Source organism: Somniosus microcephalus, chromosome 27 (assembly GCF_052327205.1).
Source record: "Somniosus microcephalus isolate GS21.2 chromosome 27, FLI_Smic_1.0, whole genome shotgun sequence".
Lineage (NCBI taxonomy): Eukaryota > Metazoa > Chordata > Chondrichthyes > Squaliformes > Somniosidae > Somniosus > Somniosus microcephalus.
The window spans coordinates 25806688-25830646 of NC_141013.1; the positions used below are offsets into that span (position 1 = coordinate 25806688).

At 39.7% G+C, this 23959-nt stretch overlaps 1 protein-coding gene across 1 annotated transcript in view; it reads left to right on the forward strand.

The window, feature by feature from the left end:
- prtga (protogenin homolog a (Gallus gallus)) overlaps positions 1–23500 on the forward strand; it is a 129720-nt gene extending 106220 nt beyond the window's left edge. Inside the window, exons 12-20 of the mRNA XM_085968964.1 lie at positions 1847–1942; positions 3069–3255; positions 6657–6784; positions 8591–8761; positions 11634–11825; positions 13207–13330; positions 13734–13899; positions 15732–15842; positions 16653–23500. Coding sequence (XP_085825090.1) covers positions 1847–1942; positions 3069–3255; positions 6657–6784; positions 8591–8761; positions 11634–11825; positions 13207–13330; positions 13734–13899; positions 15732–15842; positions 16653–17081 — 1604 coding nt within the window. The 3' untranslated portion in view covers positions 17082–23500. The remainder of the gene's footprint in view (positions 1–1846; positions 1943–3068; positions 3256–6656; positions 6785–8590; positions 8762–11633; positions 11826–13206; positions 13331–13733; positions 13900–15731; positions 15843–16652) is intronic.
- The last annotated feature ends 459 nt before the right edge of the window (positions 23501–23959 follow it).

Here is a 23959-nt window from a genome sequence, read left to right on the forward strand (position 1 = left end):
GGAATTTTTCTAGGGGTAAACAGAGTCCACTGGGACCCAAAATTACAGCTTGGCTTGCTGCTGTAAATGCTCGGGTTCTAAATCCGCAGTGATGGAGGAGACACTGGTGCTGCCAGCACAAAATGGCAATGTGGCCTGTGATTGGAATACCTATTATGTACACGTCTATGTGGTATGCACACTTTGCTTATACATGAACATTTTAAAAGAGTATTTAGAGGGACTGCTCACCAGAATAATTCGAGCAATTCCATTAAATTGGCACATCTGGATTCAAATGCTGACCCAGGATGTGCCACTGGGTCTCGGTATAAAATTTGCTTGAAAACAAATTGAAGCTTTTGCACATAATTAATAGTGGAGTGGATATAAAAGAATTTGGGCCAAATAGGAAGTTGGACTGTTTTAATGTAAATAAATGCACAGTGATGAGACTAAGGGGGATAAGCAGTGTGGGACTATAAACTAAATGGAATTAGTTGACAGAACACAACATAGGAAAGTGACCTGGGTGCTTCTGATTAGCTCACTGAATCCATTAGAACAATATGTGACAAACATATTAAAGAAAGCAGACAAGATGTTAAGGTATTTAACCAGCAAGATCGAGCATAGAGGTTGATGATCTTATACAAAGCACCGGTCCAGCATTATACTGCGTAGAATTCCAGCCATTGCACTACATATTCGCTAAGAGTGTGTAGCAAAGGGTAACTAAATTGATGACTTGGGTTGGCCACCTGACCTACACGATGAGGCTACTGAAACTAGGAATGTTTCCACTTTGAAGAAAGAAGGCTCCGGTGAGACCTTAGTGAGTTGTTCAAGGTTCTGCGGAATACAGATAAATTGAACGCTAATATGTTTGGCATAATCACAAGGCATAGAGGGAGATGAATATATAGAAGAGACTGCCTAGGGAGGCGGGTAGTCTTGGAAAATTCAACACTATCCGCTGAACAGATACTGGGCCGAGAAAATGATTGGTGAATATCGGAGATCGTCGTGTGTGGTGTTTATTGAACTTTGGGACTGGCCAAGATGGATTGCAACGGTCTCTTCTAATTTTGTACACTCCTGTGTTAAGTTGAAACATTGCAAAAGGCTGGTGGTACTCTGGATACCAGAATGTAGGGTTTGTGAAGGAGACCTGTTCCACTGTTGGTGGAAAAATAGCAAAAAACACAAAGGCAGAAGGACTGGATGAAGTGCATTCTAATTGTGGCAAAGTTGGTAAAGAGACGTAAAGGCAGAATGGACAAGGGATATTGTACACCACTAACTGGGACTCAGTACGAGATATAGTCAAGAGCGCAACTAAACGAACAAAGACAAGAGGAGAGTTTAAGCTCTCAAAGCATAAACCGGCACGTGCTAAATGTGAGAGGACACTATTGAACTTTAATATCATCGAGAGGTTTTAAATAACTTTGCTTATGTTTTTGATCCCCCCCCCCCCCCCCCCGGTCATAGTCCATATTTAGATATGTTTAAAATTATTATAAATCCCACGGTATCTGGAATCTCACTTATTCACATAGAAATTAGATTTCCTTAACATTTTAACACATTGCTTTATACTTTCCAGATTAAGCATGTATATGAATTACTAAAAGTATTCTGCAGGCTAAATGATGCTGAGCAGTAATTAATTAATTCTTAATCTGTGACAGCAGGACAAAGCTTCTATGCAAGGAGATGCTTGACAATGTGGATATACAGTGACCAAAAAAAGTGGTGGCGGGGCGGGAAATACACCAGTCTTTCAATAATAAAGTAATTATAAAATGACACACTTCATTTAAAAAATGTTTGAAAAGCAATGTTTTTTGTTTGCTCTTTTTAGATCCTCGAAGAAAGTATCACATGCGTTTGCTGGCGTACAATTATATGGGTGAAGGCTACCAGGCGGACCAGACTGTAAGCACCCCAGGATGTGTGTGTAAGTGATTTACCTTTTGATTCTCCATTTTAGAATTGTGCAGAGTGTCAGACATTGGATTGGTGATCTCCAGAAAAAAATCTAGGAACTTTTTGACCAGGGAAGCTTTATATATTTGAAAGTGAACCTTGCTAAAATGCTACCCCCACCCCAAAATCTTTAATCCAGGTACCTAAGCATTAAATGAGAATGTTGTCATTAATGCCCTTTGTAAATCAAAGACTCCCCTCAGTCAATCACAACTAAAGCAGCCAGTTAGTTATTTTAGAGTCACCATCTCCCATCAATCACTTCTGATTTACAGGAAACTGGGTCCTGTTGTTTGGTGTTTTATAAATTATTTTTGATTGTCAAGAGTGAAGATTTTAATTTTGGCTAAACAAAAAAAAAAACTGCAGGAAATAATATAGTTTGTGTGTGGAGGGAGATAGGTTTGCAATGCAACACTTATTGAGAAGTGTAACTTCTTATCACAAAACTCCAAATCCACATGGCCAGCAGCAACGTACAGAGCAGTACACTGAGACCACAGTAACTCAGTAAATTGGAGAATATTTCTGTCAGAGTTTAAACCATTTCTGTGTCTGCCCTTTGTATGTCTTTACAGTTAAAATAAAATACTTTTACTGTTCAGTTGGCTGGCAAAATCTTCAGAATTTTCCTAAATTTCTTCATCTTTTTAATCACCCTAAAGCATCCTTTAAATACGCTGGTTTTGCTGTTGAGCCTGAATAACGTTCAACATTATTGTTCAACATCTTTGCTTCATAAATGTTTGGAAAACTGTGATAGATATGTTCCAAAGGTGCATATGTTGTTCTGTCTTCAGATAACCAACATGCATACTTTGAAAACCTTTCTTGCCGAATTTACTTTGACCATTTCTGAGGGGTTTGATAGCAACTTGTCCCTTGAGTACTGAATTTGCATGCAGCTTGCTGCTGTTCTCCATAGAAAGTTATCTCTTTTTCAAATTGATAAATACTTGTGGAGAGTGCACATTTTTCTTGGCACGGGGCTTCAAATGAAAATTAAAACCCCATTTCCAATTTAATGAAATACTGCAGGTATTTAAACATTTTTAAAGCCTTAAACAGATTCAAAAAGCTGTGTTCTTACTTGACAGCTGTTCGGGATCGCATGGTGCCTCCTCCACCCCCACCTCATCACTTGTATGCAAAAGCCAATAGTTCATCTTCCATCTCCTTACAATGGGGGAAGCCAGCCTTTACTGCTGCACCAATGATCAACTATACTGTCCGCTGTAACCCCGTGGGGCTGCAGAATGCTTCCCTCGTCATGTACCTTCAGACGTAAGTTGATGCCTCTATTTGCATATCTATATTACAAGGTGATGCAATTGTTTTTGTAACAGTTTACCATTTGGGGTTATTAATTGTACAATAGAACTGCATAATCTTCCCAAGTGTAGCAGTGTGTTGCTGTGAGTTCTTACACGGATACATCTGTGCTCGGCTTATGTCACTGACTATAAAAAGCAATAGAGCTACGATAAGAGATTGTCTCAAATATACTGATGCTTGCATCAAAGCAGAGTGTTTAATTTAGATCCCCTTTTCAGCCTTCCCCCAAATTAAGGAAGGTTTCCAAGTCTGCTTAATACAAGGGAAGCTCATTTTCTCTGCTCGTCAAAAATCTGATTATAGAAATCTTTTTGGGAGATACATACTCCCAAGTATTATGAGAGGGTAAAGAGTCCATTTTTTGCATAACACCCTACCAGCTAGATTTTTTTTTAAATTCATTCACGGGATGTAGGCATCGCTGGCAAAGCCATCATTTATTGCCCATCCCTAATTGCCCTTGAGAAGATGGTGGTGAGCCCCCTTCTTGACAGCTGAGTGACTTGCTAGGCCATTTCAAAGGGCAGGTAAGAGCCAACCACATTGCTGTGGGTCTGGAGTCACACAAGTCGACCAGGTAAGGACGGCAGATTTCCTTCCCTAAAGGACATTAGTGAAGCAGATGGGTTTTTACAACAATCTGGTAATTTCATGGTCACCACTATTGATACTAGCTTTTTATTCCAGATTTATTTAATTAACTGAACTTAAATTCCCCTGCTGCCGTGGTGGGATTTGAACTCGTGTCTCCAGGTCATTAATCCAGGCCTCTGGATTATTAGTCCAGTAACATAACCACGATGTCACCGTTCCCACCGTAAACTACATGCCTGGAGTCGAGATGAAACTATTTGAGAAAGCCATTTAAGATTTACACTGGTGTATCGCCATGCAGTGCAACGCATGTTATTTCTTTGCAACTAACTCCTTTTAAGCTTTGCAAACATTCATTTGTTATGCCTTGCATTTGTCCCTGTCGGCCCAGGGTGATTCTAGATGGTGCTGTTCAGTACCAATCCGTCCTTGTGAACCTCTCCAATCTAATCGCATGGCAAACAAGAATGTCAGATAGGAAAAATTCTAGTCACCATACCGGTATCCCTTGTTGTCTGTCGATGTGAACGAGATCATTGGCTCCCTCTGACATGAGACCAGATACTTGTTTACTCTGTGAAAGTATGAAAGCTGCAGCCAGGATGAAGCTTTTAACTAAATAGAACTTTTATAGACAAACACCATAAACTTTCACTTCTGATGTTCTTTAAGATATGGCACTAAACCATTTTTTGTTTAACAATTTGGAACTTATTTTTATTACACGTGTGCAAGTCTGTGTTTGCTGTGTGACCCTTTCCCCTGGCGGAGCAGCTCAGCCTTTCCTTTTCTCTTTCCCTTGTCCCTTTTACTATTCTTATTGGAAAAGGTGGAGTTATGTGACTTTTCATGTTGCTTTGATATTGTTATAGTATTGCCAATGCACCAAGTACAGAATTCTTGAGGCTTTTGGCTTATTGATGGTTCAGATGCTGAAAGTTTATTTCGTTAAACATCATTATGTTAAAGCTGACACAAGGATACATGAAAGCAAAAATTCATTTATTTGCTGCTTAACCTCATTAGACTGTCCTCTCCAGTCATTTATAAAGGGTGCCTATCATGTGAAAAAACTTTATTCTTCCTTTTGAAGTGTTATATTTTTAGTCTGATATACATGGGAAAACAATTACAGGAAACTTTTGTGCTATCTGGCACCGACGGGACCGAGCTGCTGCCATCCCCTCAAAACTGCCGGACACTCCAGAGCTAATGTTGAAACATACGGACATTTTCATCTCCGTATGAATCAACAAACCCTGTTGCTTAGCAACAGCCTCTAACAGTCGGCAAGCGTCTCTGTAGCGTCTCTAGCTGAAGCTGTTGCTTAGCTACAGACCTTGCAGAGCTTGACTGTTCAAAAAAAAGCAAAGAAAAGAAACGAAAAGAATAAAAAACGGCTCCTGATTTTTACCGGTGGCTCCAGCTTCGGATAACACAAAGTTTCCTGTATTGTATTGTCAGTTCTAGTTACTTTGAAGAAGACTATTGCTTAAAATATATTTAACACAAGCCACAATAAGTTTCAGACTACATCAGAGCTGGGATTGGCATAGTGGAACTTGGGAGATACAGCAGCAGTCACAGGGAGACTGACCATACCTTGTAGTTAATCTGAAAATTTCAATTGCAAGTGTACCAAGAAATATCGCCACAATCAAAATTCTTGTGATACCGTCATGAATCGATCCTTTTGCTTTTACAAGGGCAGCACACTGCCGAGCTTCTTCCAGAGTGGAGTAGAATACTTTGTCATCGGTTATCTTAATCCTTTGTTACCCCCTCTATGCTTTTATTTTTAACCCACATCAAACACTTAAGAGAAATTTTTTCCTGATCCAAGTATAGAATTACCATGCATCAAAACTGCTTCATATTTACTTCCTTTTGATAGAATTCAACTTCCAAGCTTAACGCTTAAATAGAAAACCATGGTCTCAGTACATTTTAGTTATACAAAAGCAAAATACATTTTAGTTAAATCCTGTTTTTAATATGCAGCACACAACACTGAGCTATCTAATTTCACCTGCACACAGCAATACATATGAAAGTCACTTGAATGAACTACAGGAAACTCTTTGGTATCCGGCACCGATGGGACCGGGATGGTGCCGGTTGATTAAAAGTTCCGGATGATGGAGAGGGTTATTTACCGAGGCTATTTTTAACAAACAAAGAGTCAGACTCCTGTTAATGAGGTGTTCGGACTTCCGACGGTGCCAAGAAACCGAGTGGTGGCAGTTTGGAGAACTACCCCCACTGACTAACTCGGCCACCGCGGGAGACTCGGACTCGGCAACATTTCCGGTTATTGAGGTGTTGTTTTCGGAGTATGAATTTTGCCGGTTAATAGAGAATTCCGGATATTTAGGTGCCGTTTAAACGAGAGTTTCCTGTATGTCCTATTTTGGTTTAGATTGAATTGCTGAATGAATGATAGACATTTATCAACAGACCTGGTTTATCTGCAGTTTATGTTAAGTAACGCCATAAGACTTCAGTTTTACACTGAGTTCAAAGACACTTGCAGGCTGATTTTACGAATGTGTGCTATTGGCAAGTAACTTCACTCACCAGTGTTGTCATTTGTAAAATTGGCCTTTCGGCCTTTAACGCTCCTTGCATATTAGAAGCTTGATTATATTACAAATTGTTTGGCATTTATACATATGCTCAGAAAAGCACTTCTAATAATAGGCCTTTCTGGATTTCAAGTATATATTAATAGTTCAGTTTTATTTTCATTTAAATAGGTCTGAAACACACATGCTTGTTCATGGCCTACAACCATTCACCAAGTACGAGTTTGCTGTGCGTCTTCATGCAGACCAGCTTTCCAGCCCCTGGAGCCCAGTGGTTTATCAGCTTACATTGCCAGAAGGTAAGGACACTGTCAAACTACCTAGTCCTCCAGAACATGAAATAACCCAGTGGCACATTGCTGGAAAGCAAATGGTTACCTTGCTTTAAGCTCATTTTGGTTATACAGCGTGTAAAGGGGAATGTTTTGAGAAATGGATAAAGCAGCTTTGCGGCCGCAAAGCCGTAGATGTCCAGTCGCAATGATAAATTAGCAGGAAATTTATTGAAAAAATAAAATCACATCAAGTTAGCAGTTAATTTACCGGATCAACGCAATATGACCCCATCCAAATAAAGTATTTAACCAGCCAGTCTTCACAGCTCATGAAATCTATGGTTGTTTGAAGATCTTTTAAGTTACGTCAAACTCTTCATTAACCTGGTATCTGCTCATCTGGCCATACTCCATGTTCCATCATTAACATTCCAACCTAATTCATTGTAATGTCAAATATCATCAATCCTCTCTCGAAACCACCTTTAGGTTTCTTGCTCCATTTGACCACAGAATGGAAATCATAAGGTCTGTCAGCTTTGTGACATGTTAGCGCATTGCACTACTAAATGGTTGGCAGTGTGCATATGATTTTATAGTAGCTGTATTTTATTATACTGTTTGCATTTTATGCATCTTCTCTCAAGAACAGCCTGTCCTTGAGTGAGCTGGGTGATTTAGTGGGTTAGATACTAGTCTTTCACCTGGATTGCTCTTCGAAAGAGCCGGCGCAGACTCAGTGGGCCAAATGGCCTCCTTCTGTGCTGTATTATTCTATGATTCAAAGAGGCATGGTTAAATCCAGCCAAAATTGGGATGAAAGTATCCTGCTGTAAGTATCCCACATAAAGTTAGATTGGGCAGTAAAGTTTGAGTGTCAACCGTGGCTCAGTGTGTAGCACTCTCGCCTGAGTCAGAAGGTTGTGGTTTCAAGGCCCACTCCAGAAACTTGAGCACATAAATCTAGGCTGACACTCCAGTGCAGTGCTGAGGGAACGCTGCACTGTCGGAGGTGCCATCTTTTGGATGAGACATTAAACCGAGGCCCCGTCTGCGCTCTCAGGTGGATGTAAAAGATTCCATGGTACTATTTCGAAGAAGAGCAGGAGAGTTGTCCCTGGTGTCCTGGCCAATATTTATGCCTCAATCAACATCACTTTTATAAAAAAAAAAAAAAAAAAACATTATCTGGTCATTATCACATTGCTGTTTGTGGGAGCTTGCTGTGCACAAATTGGCTGCCGCATTTCCAACATTACAACAGTGATTACACTTCAGAAGTACTTCATTGGCTATAAAGCACTTTGGGATGTCCTGAGGTCGTGAAAGGTGCTATATAAATGCAAGTCTTGCTTTCTTTTAGATGGCATGGGCCTACTGCACAAAACATTCCCAAATTCAGTACTACTTGGCAATCTTAACACTGAGCACAGGATGGCTGGTGTCAGAATTGGAAGAATATTCCACTGATGCAGTAGGTCAGGTTGGGACTGGGGCACATTGTTGGGGAAGTATCGAGGGAGCTTTACTCTGCACCTGATCTGAATGTGCTTGATGCTGACACACTGGGTGCCTGAATGGGAAGAATTCCCATCCCTGGTACCAACTCCCCATATAATGAGCACGCAAAAAAATTTTAAAGTTAGCAACCGGTCCAACTCTTCCCAAAAGTCCTAAATCTTACAAAAAATCTTAATCTGTATTGCGATCATTTTTTTTTTTGAAGGATTCTATAGGGATCTTCTCAAAAGTTAAAACAGTTCTATCAAAATATTGACCTGTATTATGGGTGTTTTTGTAACTTCCTTCATTAACTATTTTCTACCACAGCTCCAGTCAGTCCACCTTCAGGAATAAAAGCCACTTTGATAGAAGAAGGAACTGCTCTAATTTCTTGGAAACCCCCAGAAGATACCAACACAGCCATCACTCGTTACACCATCCTTTACGCTTCCAGAAAGGCCTGGATCGCAGGCGAGTGGCAAGTGCTTCACAGGGAAGGTGAGCTTTACTCAGAACATATGAATTCTTTTGCGCTTATACAAATCTAACTCGGGAGAAACTACAGACCCATCAACCAAACATGAGTATCTGGAAAATTAATGGGATTGATTATCAGGGTTACCTGTATGAGAATTATGTAGTAAATAACAGCTAGCTTGCCTACCTAGCCTCCTACACTTTTTTGAGAAGTAGCATCCCAAGACAGTGGAAAACCATATGACAAGATAATTATGGATGAGGAAGGCCATTAGGCCCAATTTAGTTCAAGACCCTTGTTGGGATTATAGGGCTTTTCTGGATGGATGTTTTATTCGAGTTTCCACCTCCACTACTTTATCTGGAATTCCAATCCATGTGTTGATCACTGTGTGTGAAGAAAAACTTCCTGATATTAGTCCTAAATTTCCCTTTTACTAGTTTCAACCCGTGTCCCCTGTCCTATTCCTTCAATTGAAGTTTAAACCTGGGCGTGGATATGGAATTGGCTGAATGAAAGAAAACAGTGGGAACTTGTTAGGAGGGTGATGCCGGGCTGGGCGGAGGGTGATGCCAAGTGGAGTGCCACAAGGCGTGGTGCTGGGGTCCATATGTGGATACAGAAACCCAATGCAATCAGTATGCACCCATGTCTGTCCAAGTCAGGTAACCTAGCCCTAGACCTCTACCAACAATACTCTTGAGTTGGCTAGTAGAAGGTGAATGATGTTGTCCAGGACTTTTTATTATGTTTTCTTTGTCTGAATGGTCCAGCACATTTGTATACCAGCGTATTGTGCCACTGTAATATCCCATTAAGAAACGTTAGATCAATGTAGCATCTCCGATGTGGCCTACTTCCCCCTTCACCTTTGGAGCCTGGGTTTGAATCCAGCCGAGGATGGTGGAGCTGAAGTCTTCCACCCCTGCCAGGATTCCAAGTAAAACACATTTGTGAAATCTCAGCCCAGTGGTGATCCTCTGCATTGTGCAGATCTGCCAATAATTAGGAACAAATTGGCAGCCTTGCTCAGGGAGGCCATAGGATAGATGATTAGTGTGCGGAAGTACAGAGAAATGGATGCTATGTTCATCTGCATATACATCATCGGTTTATGGCTAGTGATCAATACAAGAACCTTTTTCCCATTAATCGCTATAAATGAGTCCTATTGAATTGTTTTTCTAGATTGGCTGTTGATTTATATATTTATTGCGTGCAGAAGTGAAACCTAATTGATTACGCAATGTGAAGTACGCGCAGTTTATTCTGAGCCACCATTGAGGGTCAGATGTTAGGAGGATCACAAGCTCAGTATGTTCACGTCTCCAGTAACGAGGCAAGGGTGGATGCTTTTTAATGCTGCCAGTCATATGAAGGCAAGCTATAGGCGTTTGATACTGAAACTTGACCTCCTGTCTCTCACTGGTGGTGAATGTTGTGTTCAGTTTAGTCACACTTAGAAGTACAACTTTTATTGAAACCAGAAATAGTCATTTTATTATCCATGTATGTTGCTGTCCTGTAGTAATGGATCATAACCTCATTGTTTACACTGTTTTCATAGTGTTATCAGAACCTTGTGGTTAGTCTGTGGCATATTCCCACACATTTGATTTCTATTATATACATGTAAAAGTCATCTTTGATAAAAGTTGAGTTGTTTCACCAAGTATGTCTTTGTCTGTGATTGGCATGTGTTGACACTGTCATTGCATGCTATATACAGACATTTATTACCAGTATTATCCATGGGGCAGACAGAGCAGTTCACTGATGATGGTGTTCTCGATATTAGTGTTGTGTGACAAAAAGGATTTTTAACCATCGTTATAATAAAAGTTGTCCCTTGAGTTATGGTGCAGTAGAGGAGCTTAAAATGATTTTAAAGTGTGCGCTCTAACGGGAGTCCTTTGATCAACTATTTGTCAGTTATTCCAGCATAAAACTTGCTGGAATCTTCACTACTAATATTCCTGGGTACATGGTGACCTAGTTATTGAGCTGCAGAGTTCAGCTCATTCTAGGAATCCAGCCTATCTCCCTTGGGTTGCAACATTCAACAGTCTATCTATTAATAGAAAATAATAATGTGTTTTATCAGAATTTTATCTCTGTTCTAAATTTCCATATATATCTCCTAAGGGTACATGATATTTAGGAAATATAGTTCAATAAAGTGTACATATAAATCAATGTTTCAGACAGTTAATCATACTCTGGAGAGTGTAGAAATGTACAAGGAATCAATTATATATTCCAAAATAACACAATGTATTTTGAGTTGTACAATACCCATATACACACAATTCTCACTAAAGTTGAGAAGCAAATGCTTTCAATTTGTTTAGCAATTCTGTGCGCATTTTTCCGTTAATCATTATCTTGCATAATTATAAAATAATTGATTCTAGGGACTTGAAGTATTTTGTGTAATATAATTTGTCAGTAACCTGTTGGAGAATAGTTTGGTTTTCTTCTTGGGTGGGGGGAAACGAGCCAAATGCAATAACTGTGTGTTATGATCCATTGCTGTGGGACAGCAACATGCATGAAAATAGTGTCCTGCTATTTGACAATTTAGCAAGCCCCGCTACATTTGATTTTATTGACTTTATTTAAAATAAAAAGAAACATTCATTTTTTTTCTCTCTCTGTTTTATTTATAAATAACTTCAATCTGATTTGTTGCTTCACACACTGTCCTGGTGACTTTGCATACCAGATGCAGAACTGTGCCAGATATTTTAACTCCAGTTTGAGAAAAGTAAGTGTGATATATTGAGGTGCGGGACTAATAGATCATTTGTTGTGCAGTAGTGCTCACATGAGTGATTCTGCCTTCATTGCATTTTTTAACACTTGATCCATTAATGTCATCTTTGTTTTTAGGAACAATTACTATGGCTTTGCTGGAGAACCTCCTTCCAGGAAATGTCTATCTCGTTCAGATATCTGCGTCTAACGAAGTAGGGGAAGGGCCCTTTTCAAATGCTGTTGAATTAGCAATCCCGGCTAAGGAAACTGTATACTTTAGCCAGGGGCCTAAGTGGTCTGACTCTCTCAGCAGTGGAGATGCCAAAGGTCAGTAAACAGTCAGCTGCCATCAGGCAAGTGTGTAACTAATGTAATCTTTTAGGCCTTTCTGACAAGATCTCTCTCTAAAAGTAGACTCCATGGGCATACTTGTCAGTGAGATGCTGTTAGTACGAGCGACAAAGAAAGAATCTAAACTGGGCAGTTTTTAAAAACTGCAGCTGAAGGTGCTTTTGATGATATCCCACTGGAAATGAACAATTACGCCTAATTATTGTGGTTAAGCGAGAACCTTTTAGATGCGTAAAAGTTTCAGTTGTAATATTTTGTGGTGACTATGCAGAAGTCTTTATTGGAGCGGCTGATTTTGAAAGTTCTGTTACATCACATCGCACAGTAGTGGGGCACGGAAATAAAGCTGAACATAATTGGAATTGTTTGAATTTAAACTGACTGGGGCATAGTGCTGGTAGAAGCTAGAGAAAAACCTGGTTGAAATACTTTAAAACTGATGAATGCTGTGTTCTACAATCATCCCACTGCATACTCCCTATTTTTTTTCATCTCTCTATCCAAGATTTTAAACATAAAATGATGTATGTCTGTCCACATGCCCTACATGGATTGTTGCCGCTGGCAATACAACAGAGGCCTTTTATGAAAATTATTATCCATTACTATTTATATGTGTAAAAAGTTGTTTATTTATAAAGATTTAACATTTTATTTAATTAGCTTGTATTTATGAATAACAATATTGATGGTTCCCAGTGACATTTCAGGATCTGTTTGAATAATAGTGTGTAGTGGTAGCAGTGAGTTATATTGTCACATCTGTGTGGTCTCATTTTATTTTCACCACTGAAATCAGTGGTAGAAATGTGTGATAGTGACAACTGTGACTGAAGACATTTGAGGCACTTGTCAGCTGTGTCTCGGCTGTGGCTCAGTGGGTACCACACTCGCCTCTGAGTCAGAACTTGAGCACATAAAGCTAGGCTGACACTCCAGTGCAGTGCTGAGTGAGTGCTGCACTGTCGGAGGTGGCGTCTTTCAGATGAGACATTAAAACCGAGGCCCCCGTCTGCCCCCCCTCAGGTGGACGTAAAAGATCCCCTGGCACTATTTTCGAAGAAGAGCAGGGGAGTTATCCCTGGTGTTTATTGGCCAATATTTATCCCTCAACCAACATAACAAAACCAGATTATCTGGTCATTATCACATTGCTGTTTGTGGGACCTTGCTGTGTGCAAATTGGCTGCCGTGTTTCCTACATTACAACAGTGACTACACTCCAAATAGTACTTCATTGGCTGTAAAGCACTTTGAGACGTCTGGTGGCTGTGAAAGGCGCTATATAAATGCAAGTCTGTCTTTTTTTTCTTCTTTAATCGTTCTAATGTCCGTTATCGCTCTGTTTATACTACAGCTAACTCGGATGTGTTTTACCACCTGGACCAAAAGTCAATGACTGGAATTATTGTGGGAGTTTGCATCGCCCTGACTTGTATCATCATCTGCATCCTTATCCTCCTTTACCGAAGCAAAGCAAGGTATTGTTTGAAAGTACAACTGACCAGTGTTAGGGCAGTATACAAAGTCTTAAAGATAAAGAGCAAAGATTTATATTAGAATTTATTGGAACTGTTTTGAATCTAATTGTGAGGGGGGGGGGGGGGGGGGGGGAAGATTCGGCTAATCAAAATGTTAGCCTTCTGCTGTAAATCCTCACCCACCCCAACCCCCCTTCGGTCTTCACGCTTGTATTTTAAGAATTGCTCTTCCTGAAATGTCCCCTGCTGCAATAGACTGCATTTACCTCATCCACCCATTTTCAGTTGAATCAGTGAATAAACAGTCAATATATCCAGCACTGACTACTTGTCAACAGAGATCATTATTAGCTATTACATTTTTGCCAATTTACATTGTCATGGTGAACTTTTGTTTGTCCAGAAAATCTTCTGCTATCAAGGCTGAGCAACAGGGAGACGTACAGTTGGCACATGTGACCAGGCCACTGGTCAATGGGAACCATATTGATAAGAGTCAGGATGAACAGCAGGAAAATGTGGAAACCTTGATGCCAATGATGCCTGAAAATGGTTTCTTGGATACCAAGGTAATATATTTTATTTTCACTTTTATTCCCACTTTGCCCACCTCTTTCCCTTTTTAAAAAAAAAAAACTTTTCCTTTTTATAGTAACAAACTGCGCTATCCAATACCAGTGCATTGTGAGCTAAAATAGGAACTCCACAACTTGTATTTATATAGCGCCTTTAACGTAGTAAAACGTCCCAAGACGCTGCACAAGAGTATTTTAAGACACAATAAATTTGACGCCAACCACATAAGGATAAATTAGGGCAGGTGACCAAAAGCTTGGTCAAAGAGGTAGGTTTTAAGGAGCGTCTTAAAGGAGGAAAGAGAGGTAGCGAGGCGGAGAGGTTTAGGCAGGGAATTCCAGAGCTTGGGGCCCAGGCAACAGAAGGCACGGCCACCAATGGTGGAGCGATTATAATCAGGGATGCTCAAGGGCAGAATTAGAGGAGCGCAGATATCTTCGTTCAAAACTCCTTCAAAGTCTCAACACCAGTGCAAGTCCCATAGTATTGAAACTGTGGGAATTCCCATGTTTTCTGGAATTTCATTCCCTAAACATGTAAAAATGAAGGAGAATAGGAGGGAAAATGGAATCGGTCGACTTCCAGTTTGATATAGTTCCTTGTCCCTCTTCAGTCCAATTGGTTTCTTTTTTACAACTTTTTTCTCTCGCTATATTTCTCCCCTTCCCATCCACCCGAAGATGCTAATTCCTCACTGGGGTACAGTTCCACAGGCAGCAGATCCACCTGTGCTACCTCGCTCAGGTGACCACTATTCAGGTGTGAGCCTCAACAATATTGGGCTATTCAACGACAGAAGACATCGCGGCCAAGCTCAATCTTGTCCTCGTCCAAGATCCATGCTGGGGTTACAGAATAACTCTGGGGTTACAGAATAACTATCAGGAGCAGGAACCCTGGCCGTGGGGTTTTTTTGCCCTTAAAGACTTTATTTATAATAGCGCCTTTTATGACCTCAGGATGTCCAAAAGAGCTTTACAGCCAATGAAGTACTTTTCAATTGTAGTCACTGTTATAATGTAGATCAGCAAATTCAGCACACACCAGAGACTGAACCTGGGTCTTTCCTGGTTTGGAGATTATACCAGTTTCAGGTCACGGGAGGCTAGAATGGCCCCACTTGCCTGTGCTGTTCCCTAACCCTGGCTGTGAGAACAGGAGCAAGTGGGCATTTAGCAGGGCAGATCAGATGACTGGGAGGCATGTTGTGCATAAACAGTGGAGGTGTCGAGCAGAATATGACAAAGGGAAAGAAAAAAGGCACACTAGAAATTGGGAGGAGAGAAAGCAACTTGAGAGTAAATATTTTAATTGCAAATCTTGCATTCTAACCTCAAGACAGAGGACAATATGGAAGTATTTTTGTTATATTTATTCATTTGGTGCATCTGCACTTGTGTGTACACGAGAAAATGAATGAAAATATCGGAAGTTATATATATATATATATATATATTGATATTGATCAGGATATGGGAGCACCGTTAAAATCCAACACGGGTTCAGTCAACACTCTCTCACTGAGTGTTCTTCTGTCCTCATGGCTGAAATTGCATTAAATTGGTCGGCTTTATAGCAGGCAGGTTGGAGGCAATGTTTCCCCCAAGGCGCATGGCCACGCACCAATTGGGAGGTCCTGCACAGGCCGCTCGCCAGCTGCTGCCGCTTGGACGATACCGCACAGCAAATGTTAAAGGGACCGCAAATTAGAGGGAACATTGGTTGGAAGGGCAATCTTTACCGGGACTTAAACCTATAGCACAAGCTCCCTGCTGCATCGCAAAAAATTAAACCGTCTGAATGTGTATTCTCTTGTATCCAACAGGGCGGATCTGATATGATTGTTAGCAGCTCTACTCATGGAAACGAAAAGACAAAAAAATGGTCATTTCTTGGATCAAAAAAGAAATCAACGAAGGCACACAAAGAGAAGCAGGTAAGATTTGGAACCGAACTGGTTGAATGCACTTGATGCATTTGAGGGGGAAGCTAGATAAACGCATGAGGGAGAAAGGAACAGAAGGTTGTGCTGACTGGGTGGGAGGAGGCTCATGTGGAGCATCAACACTGGTTGGGCGGAATGGCCTGTTTCTGTGCTGTGTACATTCTATGTAATTCTATGATTGGAGTATAGCATTCTACACAAATTTGACAAACAAATTCTTTAAATGGAAATAGTCTCATTTCAGCTGATGCTTCACACAGTTTCTGTAACTGGGGCTGCTACTGTCTGAACTGGTCTTGGAATTTGCTGGCTTGACAGTTGATTCGCATTAGAATCAATCTGTATTCAGTGAATTTTAGTGAGAATCAGATGCTTGACCTGATTTACTCACTAAGTTTAGCAAATATCCTGCATTTACACTTTTAAGGGGCAATCACTCAATCATCTAACGATGAAGTATCGATTCCCTTAATTACTCGCCATCTAATTGCTTGAAATTTGCCTCATTGGTATCACTCTCATCAAAGATCACTTATTTGGCCATCACCTGCATTTCTAGGATGTTTTCCTTTAAAGAATTATAGATAAAACCTAACAAGAATGATCCTAGATTCCCGTTGCAGTTATTTAGGTTTATAATACAGTAGCTTGTACAGATTACCCAAACGTGCCAAAGTTTCGAGCAACAGTCGTCTTTATATAAAAAAAAAAAAAAAAAAGTTTACAGTGTCTATTGGACAAAAGGAATTGGCTGAAATTTGAAGTGTTTGCGAAATGTAACTCGTGTAATTCTTTTGACAGCAGCCAGTGAGAAGAAATGGGCGTGGCGTGAGCTCTTACCAGCTGACCTGTGAAGAATCGGACGGCTCAACGCTCATTCCACCCACATCTCTGCAGGCTGTGTTCAGCGCTGCGGGAGACACGGAGTATTCTCACAACAGTGACGGAAGCCACGAAACTGGAGATTCAGGCCGATACTCTCACGATTCCAGGGAGGAAATGGAAATGGCTCACCTTTCTTCGGTCACATGTACTACACCTACCTTCTTGGGACCATTTGTCCAGGCAGAAACGGCCAGCATTCCTGTCTCATCTACCTCCGAGGAAGCTCGAGTCCTGTTGGTTGTTTCTCATTCTACTATCTCAGACCTGCTGGCACCACCTCAAGTGTGTCAAATGCCTTCTCCAAAAACTGCTCGTGAAAACACCAACAACGAATTTCCAATTTAAGTTACCCAGTCCAGTTTGACCATAATTTATCTGTACAATGGACAATGTGCAGTAAGCCAAAGAACATTCTGGAAAGAAAATCTGGGTCTTTTTATCACTCCAGGTTCTTACACACTTTTTGTTTTTATGAATGTTACATTTTTTATTTTACCCACCATGAATGTCTGTATGTCAAAAAATGTGAAAAGGACCGTTACATTTCTTTTGATTTTAATTTGAAAGGTATATCACTGGAGCAGAAATAATATTTCAGGCTTTCTGCTGAAAAATCTACCTCAATGTTACCTAATGGTAAACTCCAGTATTTAACAGGTATTTGACTCCATTGCCTAATAGCTGATACTTCCTTACAGAAATATGTTGTTTTACGAAAAGAAATGTTTGTTGATGATGATCTGCTGTGATGTAGGGGTTGTAAGGACATTGCCATGAGAGTGTTTGACTAAAGCTCTGTTTACATGAGCAGGTATCATTCTAAAGTGGGGCCGTATGCAACACCGTTGAGCTGAAGTTGTCTTGATTCGCTTTTGTGCTTTCACTTTTTATATAAGACAGAGGATCCAGTCAAATGTATGAATGTGAGTATTAAAGTCACAATCCCAATCCAGGAAACTTAAGATCACTCTTCACTGCTGTTATGTTTGTGTAGTGCAGGTTTACATCGAGCTGTGAAACATGTAAACCATGTTTGATCAGAGGGGAGAGGAAATGCTTTGGTTTGAGTGACTTTGAAGAGATACTTGCAGGAAGGATGTTCCTGATGGCGGGGGAGACCAGAACCAGGGGTCACAGTCTAAAGATAAGGGGTAAGCCATTTAGAACAGAGATGAGGAGGAATTTCTTCACCCAGAGAGTGGTGAACCTGTGGAATTCTCTGCCACAGAAGGCAGTGGAGGCCAATTCATTAAATATATTCAAGAAGGAGTTAGATATATTTCTTAAGGCTAAAGGGATCAAGGGATATGCGGAGAAGGCAGGGACAGGGTACTGAATTTGGATGATCAGCCATGATCTCATTGAATGGCGGAGTAGGCTCGACGGGCCGAATGGCCTATTCCTGCTCCTATCTTCTATGTTTACTTGTAGGAGTTTGTGCAGTGCAACATCCATCTACATAATAAACTCATCTATGTTGCTAATTTGAAAGACATCGGAACTATACCCGTGTTACTCTCCAAGCAGATTGAATGAACTACCCAATCTGAACCTAAAATGTTTCGGGTACATTCAGTTTCATTGAGTATCTGTTAGGAGGCACAACAGACAAATTGAAGCAAGCCAGGGTTAACTGGAATGATCACCTGGATGCTTCCTGTTCTAGAAACTGGAAAATACAATGCAGATGCAGAGTTTAAGAAAAACATGCCTCCTGCAGTGACCCATATCATGGCCTTCTGCTGTCCTGGTTGCATTCTGATTTCATGCATTCTAACAGATACTCCTACAGCTGCATGTTTGGTCCATTTCAGCACACGTATGACATCCATCGGGCTAGTTCATATGCACACTCATTCACGCCTACTTTCTATTCACTTTTTTGGGCACCTTTTTACAGTTTACAGTGGGATTTTTTTTAATGTAAATGTGGGATTCCCTCCCTTCATGATGGTCCATTCCCAAGGACGCTAGCTGGTGAAAGAATCCTAAACTGGTTAAAGCATTTAATTGAAGATGAAGTGATTTGTATCAATTATTATTCCAAGGGAATTTCTACTGATCACTTAGTGACATGTTTAAATTAGTATGTGGACTCCTATTTCATTTCTTTTCTGCAGCTTTGAAGTGGGTTGGTTCCCCAAACTAATGTCCCGAAACCTGTGTATAATCGGGACCTGCTTCAGAGCTACAAAAAACCCAAGCTCGAAATACACTCCTGCCATGGTAGACTTAACACGGTAAAGCGTAAAAATTCCTTTTCACTTCATTGCCACCTGTTCTACTCATTAACTGAATACTTTGTTTATTACGCCATTTAACCTGACGCCTTCTTTCTCGTCTCCCCCCCCCCCCCCCCCCCTCCAATGCCAGTCAAATACCTTTTCGTATTTACAGCACAGAACGCTGCCTTCTGTTCCCCATGGTGCATGGATTCACTTATTTCAACAACCTGCCAAATGCAAAGTAATAACAATATGAGACCATTTGGCGTTAGGAAAACTTCTACCGTATGCAAAAAAAAATTGCACAATAGAATTGATTTAATTAATACTTAAGATTCCTGATAAGCAGAACACTGCAGTAACTCTTTTTTTCGATTTGATTACACTATTTTAGCATTTCTGCTTCTGAATCATATATGAATATAAATCCAAAATTAATTTATTATCCAATTGAAAGGGATACTGAGTTACTTCTACAAACATGTTAAAATAACATGGTGACTATTTCAGTTGGGATTGCTGTGAAGAGTGTGTGTGTGTGAAGCAAAATCACCTCTCGGGTGTTCAATGACTGTATCCCTGTTAACACAACGCTACTGCGATTCAGACAAGTAACTTTTCACCTTCCTACACAAAACAACTTCAGCTTATCGGTATTAAATTAAGTAACTCCTTGAGAGTTGCAATCCAAAGAGTATCATTTGGTGCCTCACTGTATTTGTGTTTTTAGAATTGCTTGCATTAAACAGAGCTTTATGATACCAAAAAATGTTCACAGGGAATAGAAGCTGCTACTCTCATGTGCTCGAGCCTTGCACCTCCTGTTTGATACTACCTCTTTTTTAAAAACCTATTTTAGTGTTATTCTTTATCTAACCTCAGGGATCAAATAATTGTTACATTTGAACTGCCGCACTGAAATGTGTGGTGTACTGACAGGGTATCTTGTTTGAATTTTTGATTTAAAAATAGTTACTGTGTAGCTTTTAAGAGTTAGAACAGATCTCTAGAAATATGTGCCAGTAAATGTTCACACCTATGCGACGCTGATATATCAGAACTATTTTAAAACGAGCTTACCAAAGAAAATGTACATAAACTTTTTTTTTTCCTGTAGGATTTTTTTTGGGCCATTTAATTTTTAACTGTTAATTCTCTTAATTTTATGATAGTTACTAATCAATCAGAAGTAGTAACTTGTATGTGTTTGAATAGAAATTGATTTTCCAATACAATATTACACTAGTGTAATTGGAAAACTGATTTGGGGTACTAACTATATTGATGTGAAAACACCCAAGGGCTGTTGTAGAAAAATTTGAATTCTATTAAGTAGATATCCAATCTTTTGATGTCCAAAATTAGTTACAAGCCAGTTCTTTGCCCTATCCAAATCCAAAAGGTTTTAATGTTTGAATTATGTCCTTGTATCGGCTCAATGAAAGATCCTTAGTACTAACTACTGAGTACTACTTCTGGTTAGCTGCACTCTGCTCTTTATAGTGTAGATCATAATTATAGTAAGAGTCAGTTTAGCACTTGTCTTTCAGATTAGTGTCATCCCATAGTATTAGTAAATCAAGGCGGTATACAAAGGTAAATGATATGTGTCTATATCCAAAGATTTACTTTTCCTTGTTGGATTTATTTTATATATATTGACAGGGCACTGTGTCTGTGCAGTATCTGAATTCCAGACCCAAGAACTGTGTCACTTTTCATGTAACCTGCAGTAGAGCTGATGGATGAAAAAAAGAGAATTCTCTTGTAGTTCCAAATGTAATTTTGAAAATGTGCATTTCTCCTCAATATTGCAATAAGTAATTGTTTAATATCACCGAGTACAAGAGGATTCTCTTTCTCTGACTAACTACGAAGCTTTATGAGATGTTTTAGGCAGCATTGATTATTTGCCATTTTTAAAGAGACAAACCATTTTTCCCGATGAACCTAGATTCTAATTCAAATCTTTTATAAAAAAAAAACCAAATTCTTCTGCGCAAACCAAAGTGAAATACTCCAGCTGTCTGTAACATTCACTTTAATTTCTTTAACAATTCTGTTGAATTGCTGCAATGTGATCGGCTGAGGCCTTCTCCCAAAGATGATTGCATTATTTGTGGCTGACGGTCACATTGTCTGCAGTGGTTGCGTACAACGTTACGACAGTCTGGAGTATGTGAAAGAAAAGGTTCTTGTAATAGCTTTAAAAAAAATGTAACCAATGTTGAGCAATAAAAGGGTTCTGTCTCTTGGCTACACAAGTTTCACAGAACAACGGTGAGTAAATAAAGCTGCTTCCTTAATAAAATTAAAAAAAAACAATAAATTCAGTATTAGTAATATTTTATTTTCAAATACAGCTAGATCAGCCGCCCATAAAAACCAAAGATTTATTTTCCGTTCACCTTTGTGTATCAAAAGTAGTTTAGTTCTTCACTCCCAGAGACTAGATTGTTGTGTCTTCTCTTAAATGATGTTTAAATGCTTGCTTTTTATTTTGATGCAGCAACAACTGTACATGGATAACATCCTGAGTCAAATCCGGCATCTTTTCAGATATACAGCAGTCATGTTGAAGTACTGTATACACTAAAATCATTACCATGCACAGAATAATCATTATGGCCATTGTTTGAGGTTGGTTTAAATCTCAGCTTGTTTCTCTGTCCCCTCATTCCCACAGTATTGAGGTATGAGATGCTATGGTTCAGCCTATGGATGGTGTTAGTGTCACTCTGCTCAACACTACAGGCTAGAGATACATCTTTTCGGTATTGCTTTCAACAGTCTGGTTTTTGATTGTGCTGTTGGAAATTTTGAAAATGTAAGTTCACAAAGCCATTAAAAAAAAAGTTAAAAGCCCATTTGTCCTACCACCTTTTGTATCTCATGATGTGGTGGCATCATTAATCATTTAGAATTTCCAATTAATTTTCATCATAAGCATGCCTAAGATATTAGGCCATTGCCCCATCCCTCATGCACCCTCATCCTACTCCTATTCAGCTTTGGGCTTGGTAAAAGGTGGTAGTCCTATTTCAGGAGGACACCAATCAGGGCAATGCTGTATTTTTCCCATCCATTACATGACCCAGGCTAGCAAAGTAGGTCTTTTGGAAAACACACTGCCAATCTTGGTCATTATTGGGATTTGCTGTAGTATTTACAAGTTGAAAGTTGATTTTGTATCATTGCAGCTTCTGTACTACCTCCACCCCCCCCCCCCCCCCCCCCAAACATGGTCTTTTTAATGTAGGTCAAGAAATGCACAGTCAGCAGAAATATACTACAAAGGTAATACATTCTGAGATGTAATGTACAGTACTTCAAGACTGCGAACTGCTGTTAAAAGCCACCAGCATATTTTCCGACTCTTCAATTGTGTCTCAGATATTCTGTAGATAGATACTGATATTTTACTCTATAATTAAAGGGTATAGGGAGTTTATCGGACAAGATCCTTATAAAATACATCTCACCTTAGAAATTCTGCTTTGTTGGTTGCTGGGGAAGTTTGTGATACATCAGGCTGTATCTACAGCCATATCAAATTTTACAAAGTGCTTTCGACTAATTGTATTAATTTGTGCAACTGCCTTTTAAATTTATTAGGGTGCCTGATAAATCTCATGCTACTGACAACATCAACACATTAGGAAACGTTAGCACAGTTTTAGGCGATAACCATGTCAAATTAGTCCAGTAAGTCAATGGAAAATATGCTGGCCAGCTGATGAGATTTTGCCGATACTTTGAGGCTAGGAGATGTTGATGAAATACAAGTAGAAACTACTGCCTCATTTTGAATTTAAGTATTTGTTGATGCACATTAATCTGGAATTGTGTGTTAAACTGTCTGAAATTGTATTTTCATTTTGATATATGTATTAAACTTGTGTGGCTGGTGCAATGGGTGCCCATGTGACATTTACTACATCCACTTAAGGTAACCGATGTAGCGGTACTGAAGTGTGTCATGTGACCACTCCTTACACCAGAGCGGGAAAGAAAAGTAACTAATCTGCATTTTACTTTTTTTTGCTATTGTGTTTTTATTCCTTTGTGATGAGAACAAACAATATTATGTGTTAGTTTTTTGATTTAGAGCCTACTGTTGAGATGTGAACTAAAGGGAAGAAGTGGAGGGCCCAGTCTGATGATGTATCTCAGGTGTTCTGAGCCTTCTATCTTCAATTGCCAATTGTCTTGTAAAGGCCGTGTTTGTGATCCTGCTACTGGACGGTGGACCTGGATTATATCAAATTTTATTTGTCTCAGGGGATCGGCTTCACTTCATGTCCATTGCTGCAGGAGAACGAACATTTGCCTTGATTTGTGAATGTACCTCATTTATGTCTTTAACTACTTTTTACTGAGAAACTGTGTTTTCCTATTTTATAATAGCGTTACAGTGAACGCCGCCTCCAAGTTCAGGTGCCTGATCTGTAATTTTGCTAAGTCATGCCAAAAAATATAACTAGTCTAAAAGCCAAAATGTTTTAAAACTGTTGTAAAATAGTCTGAATTTTGAAACGATTGCACAGTTTAAATAAAGTTTTTCCATAAAAATACATTGTTGCTACACATTTAATGGGAAAAAAATAATCATCTTCAAGACAATTCTTCAAGGTATTTGAACTCATTCGTGTCTCTCGAGTGTGATTAACTTTTCTCAGGCCTAAACCGCCCTGATGATGGTCGTCTTCATGCCAATTCAGTTAGTTTAAAATAAAATCCTACCTTTTTCTGCCAGTTTTCTCCTAGCCTTCCCTCATCTGAAGAACACTGACTCCATGCAGAGTTGCTGTTCCACAGGTGCCCTCTGGTACTTTGGTTGAGTGCCTGTTTTTCATGTACAAGCCAAGAGAGTGTCCGACTTTGTCACCACTGGCAACATCCTGCCTGCACCCGATATCCATTTGATGCATCCAGCAGAAGTCATTGGATAGCAATCAGGAGTGAAATCGTCTTCAGTAATCTCCTTGTTAACCCAGA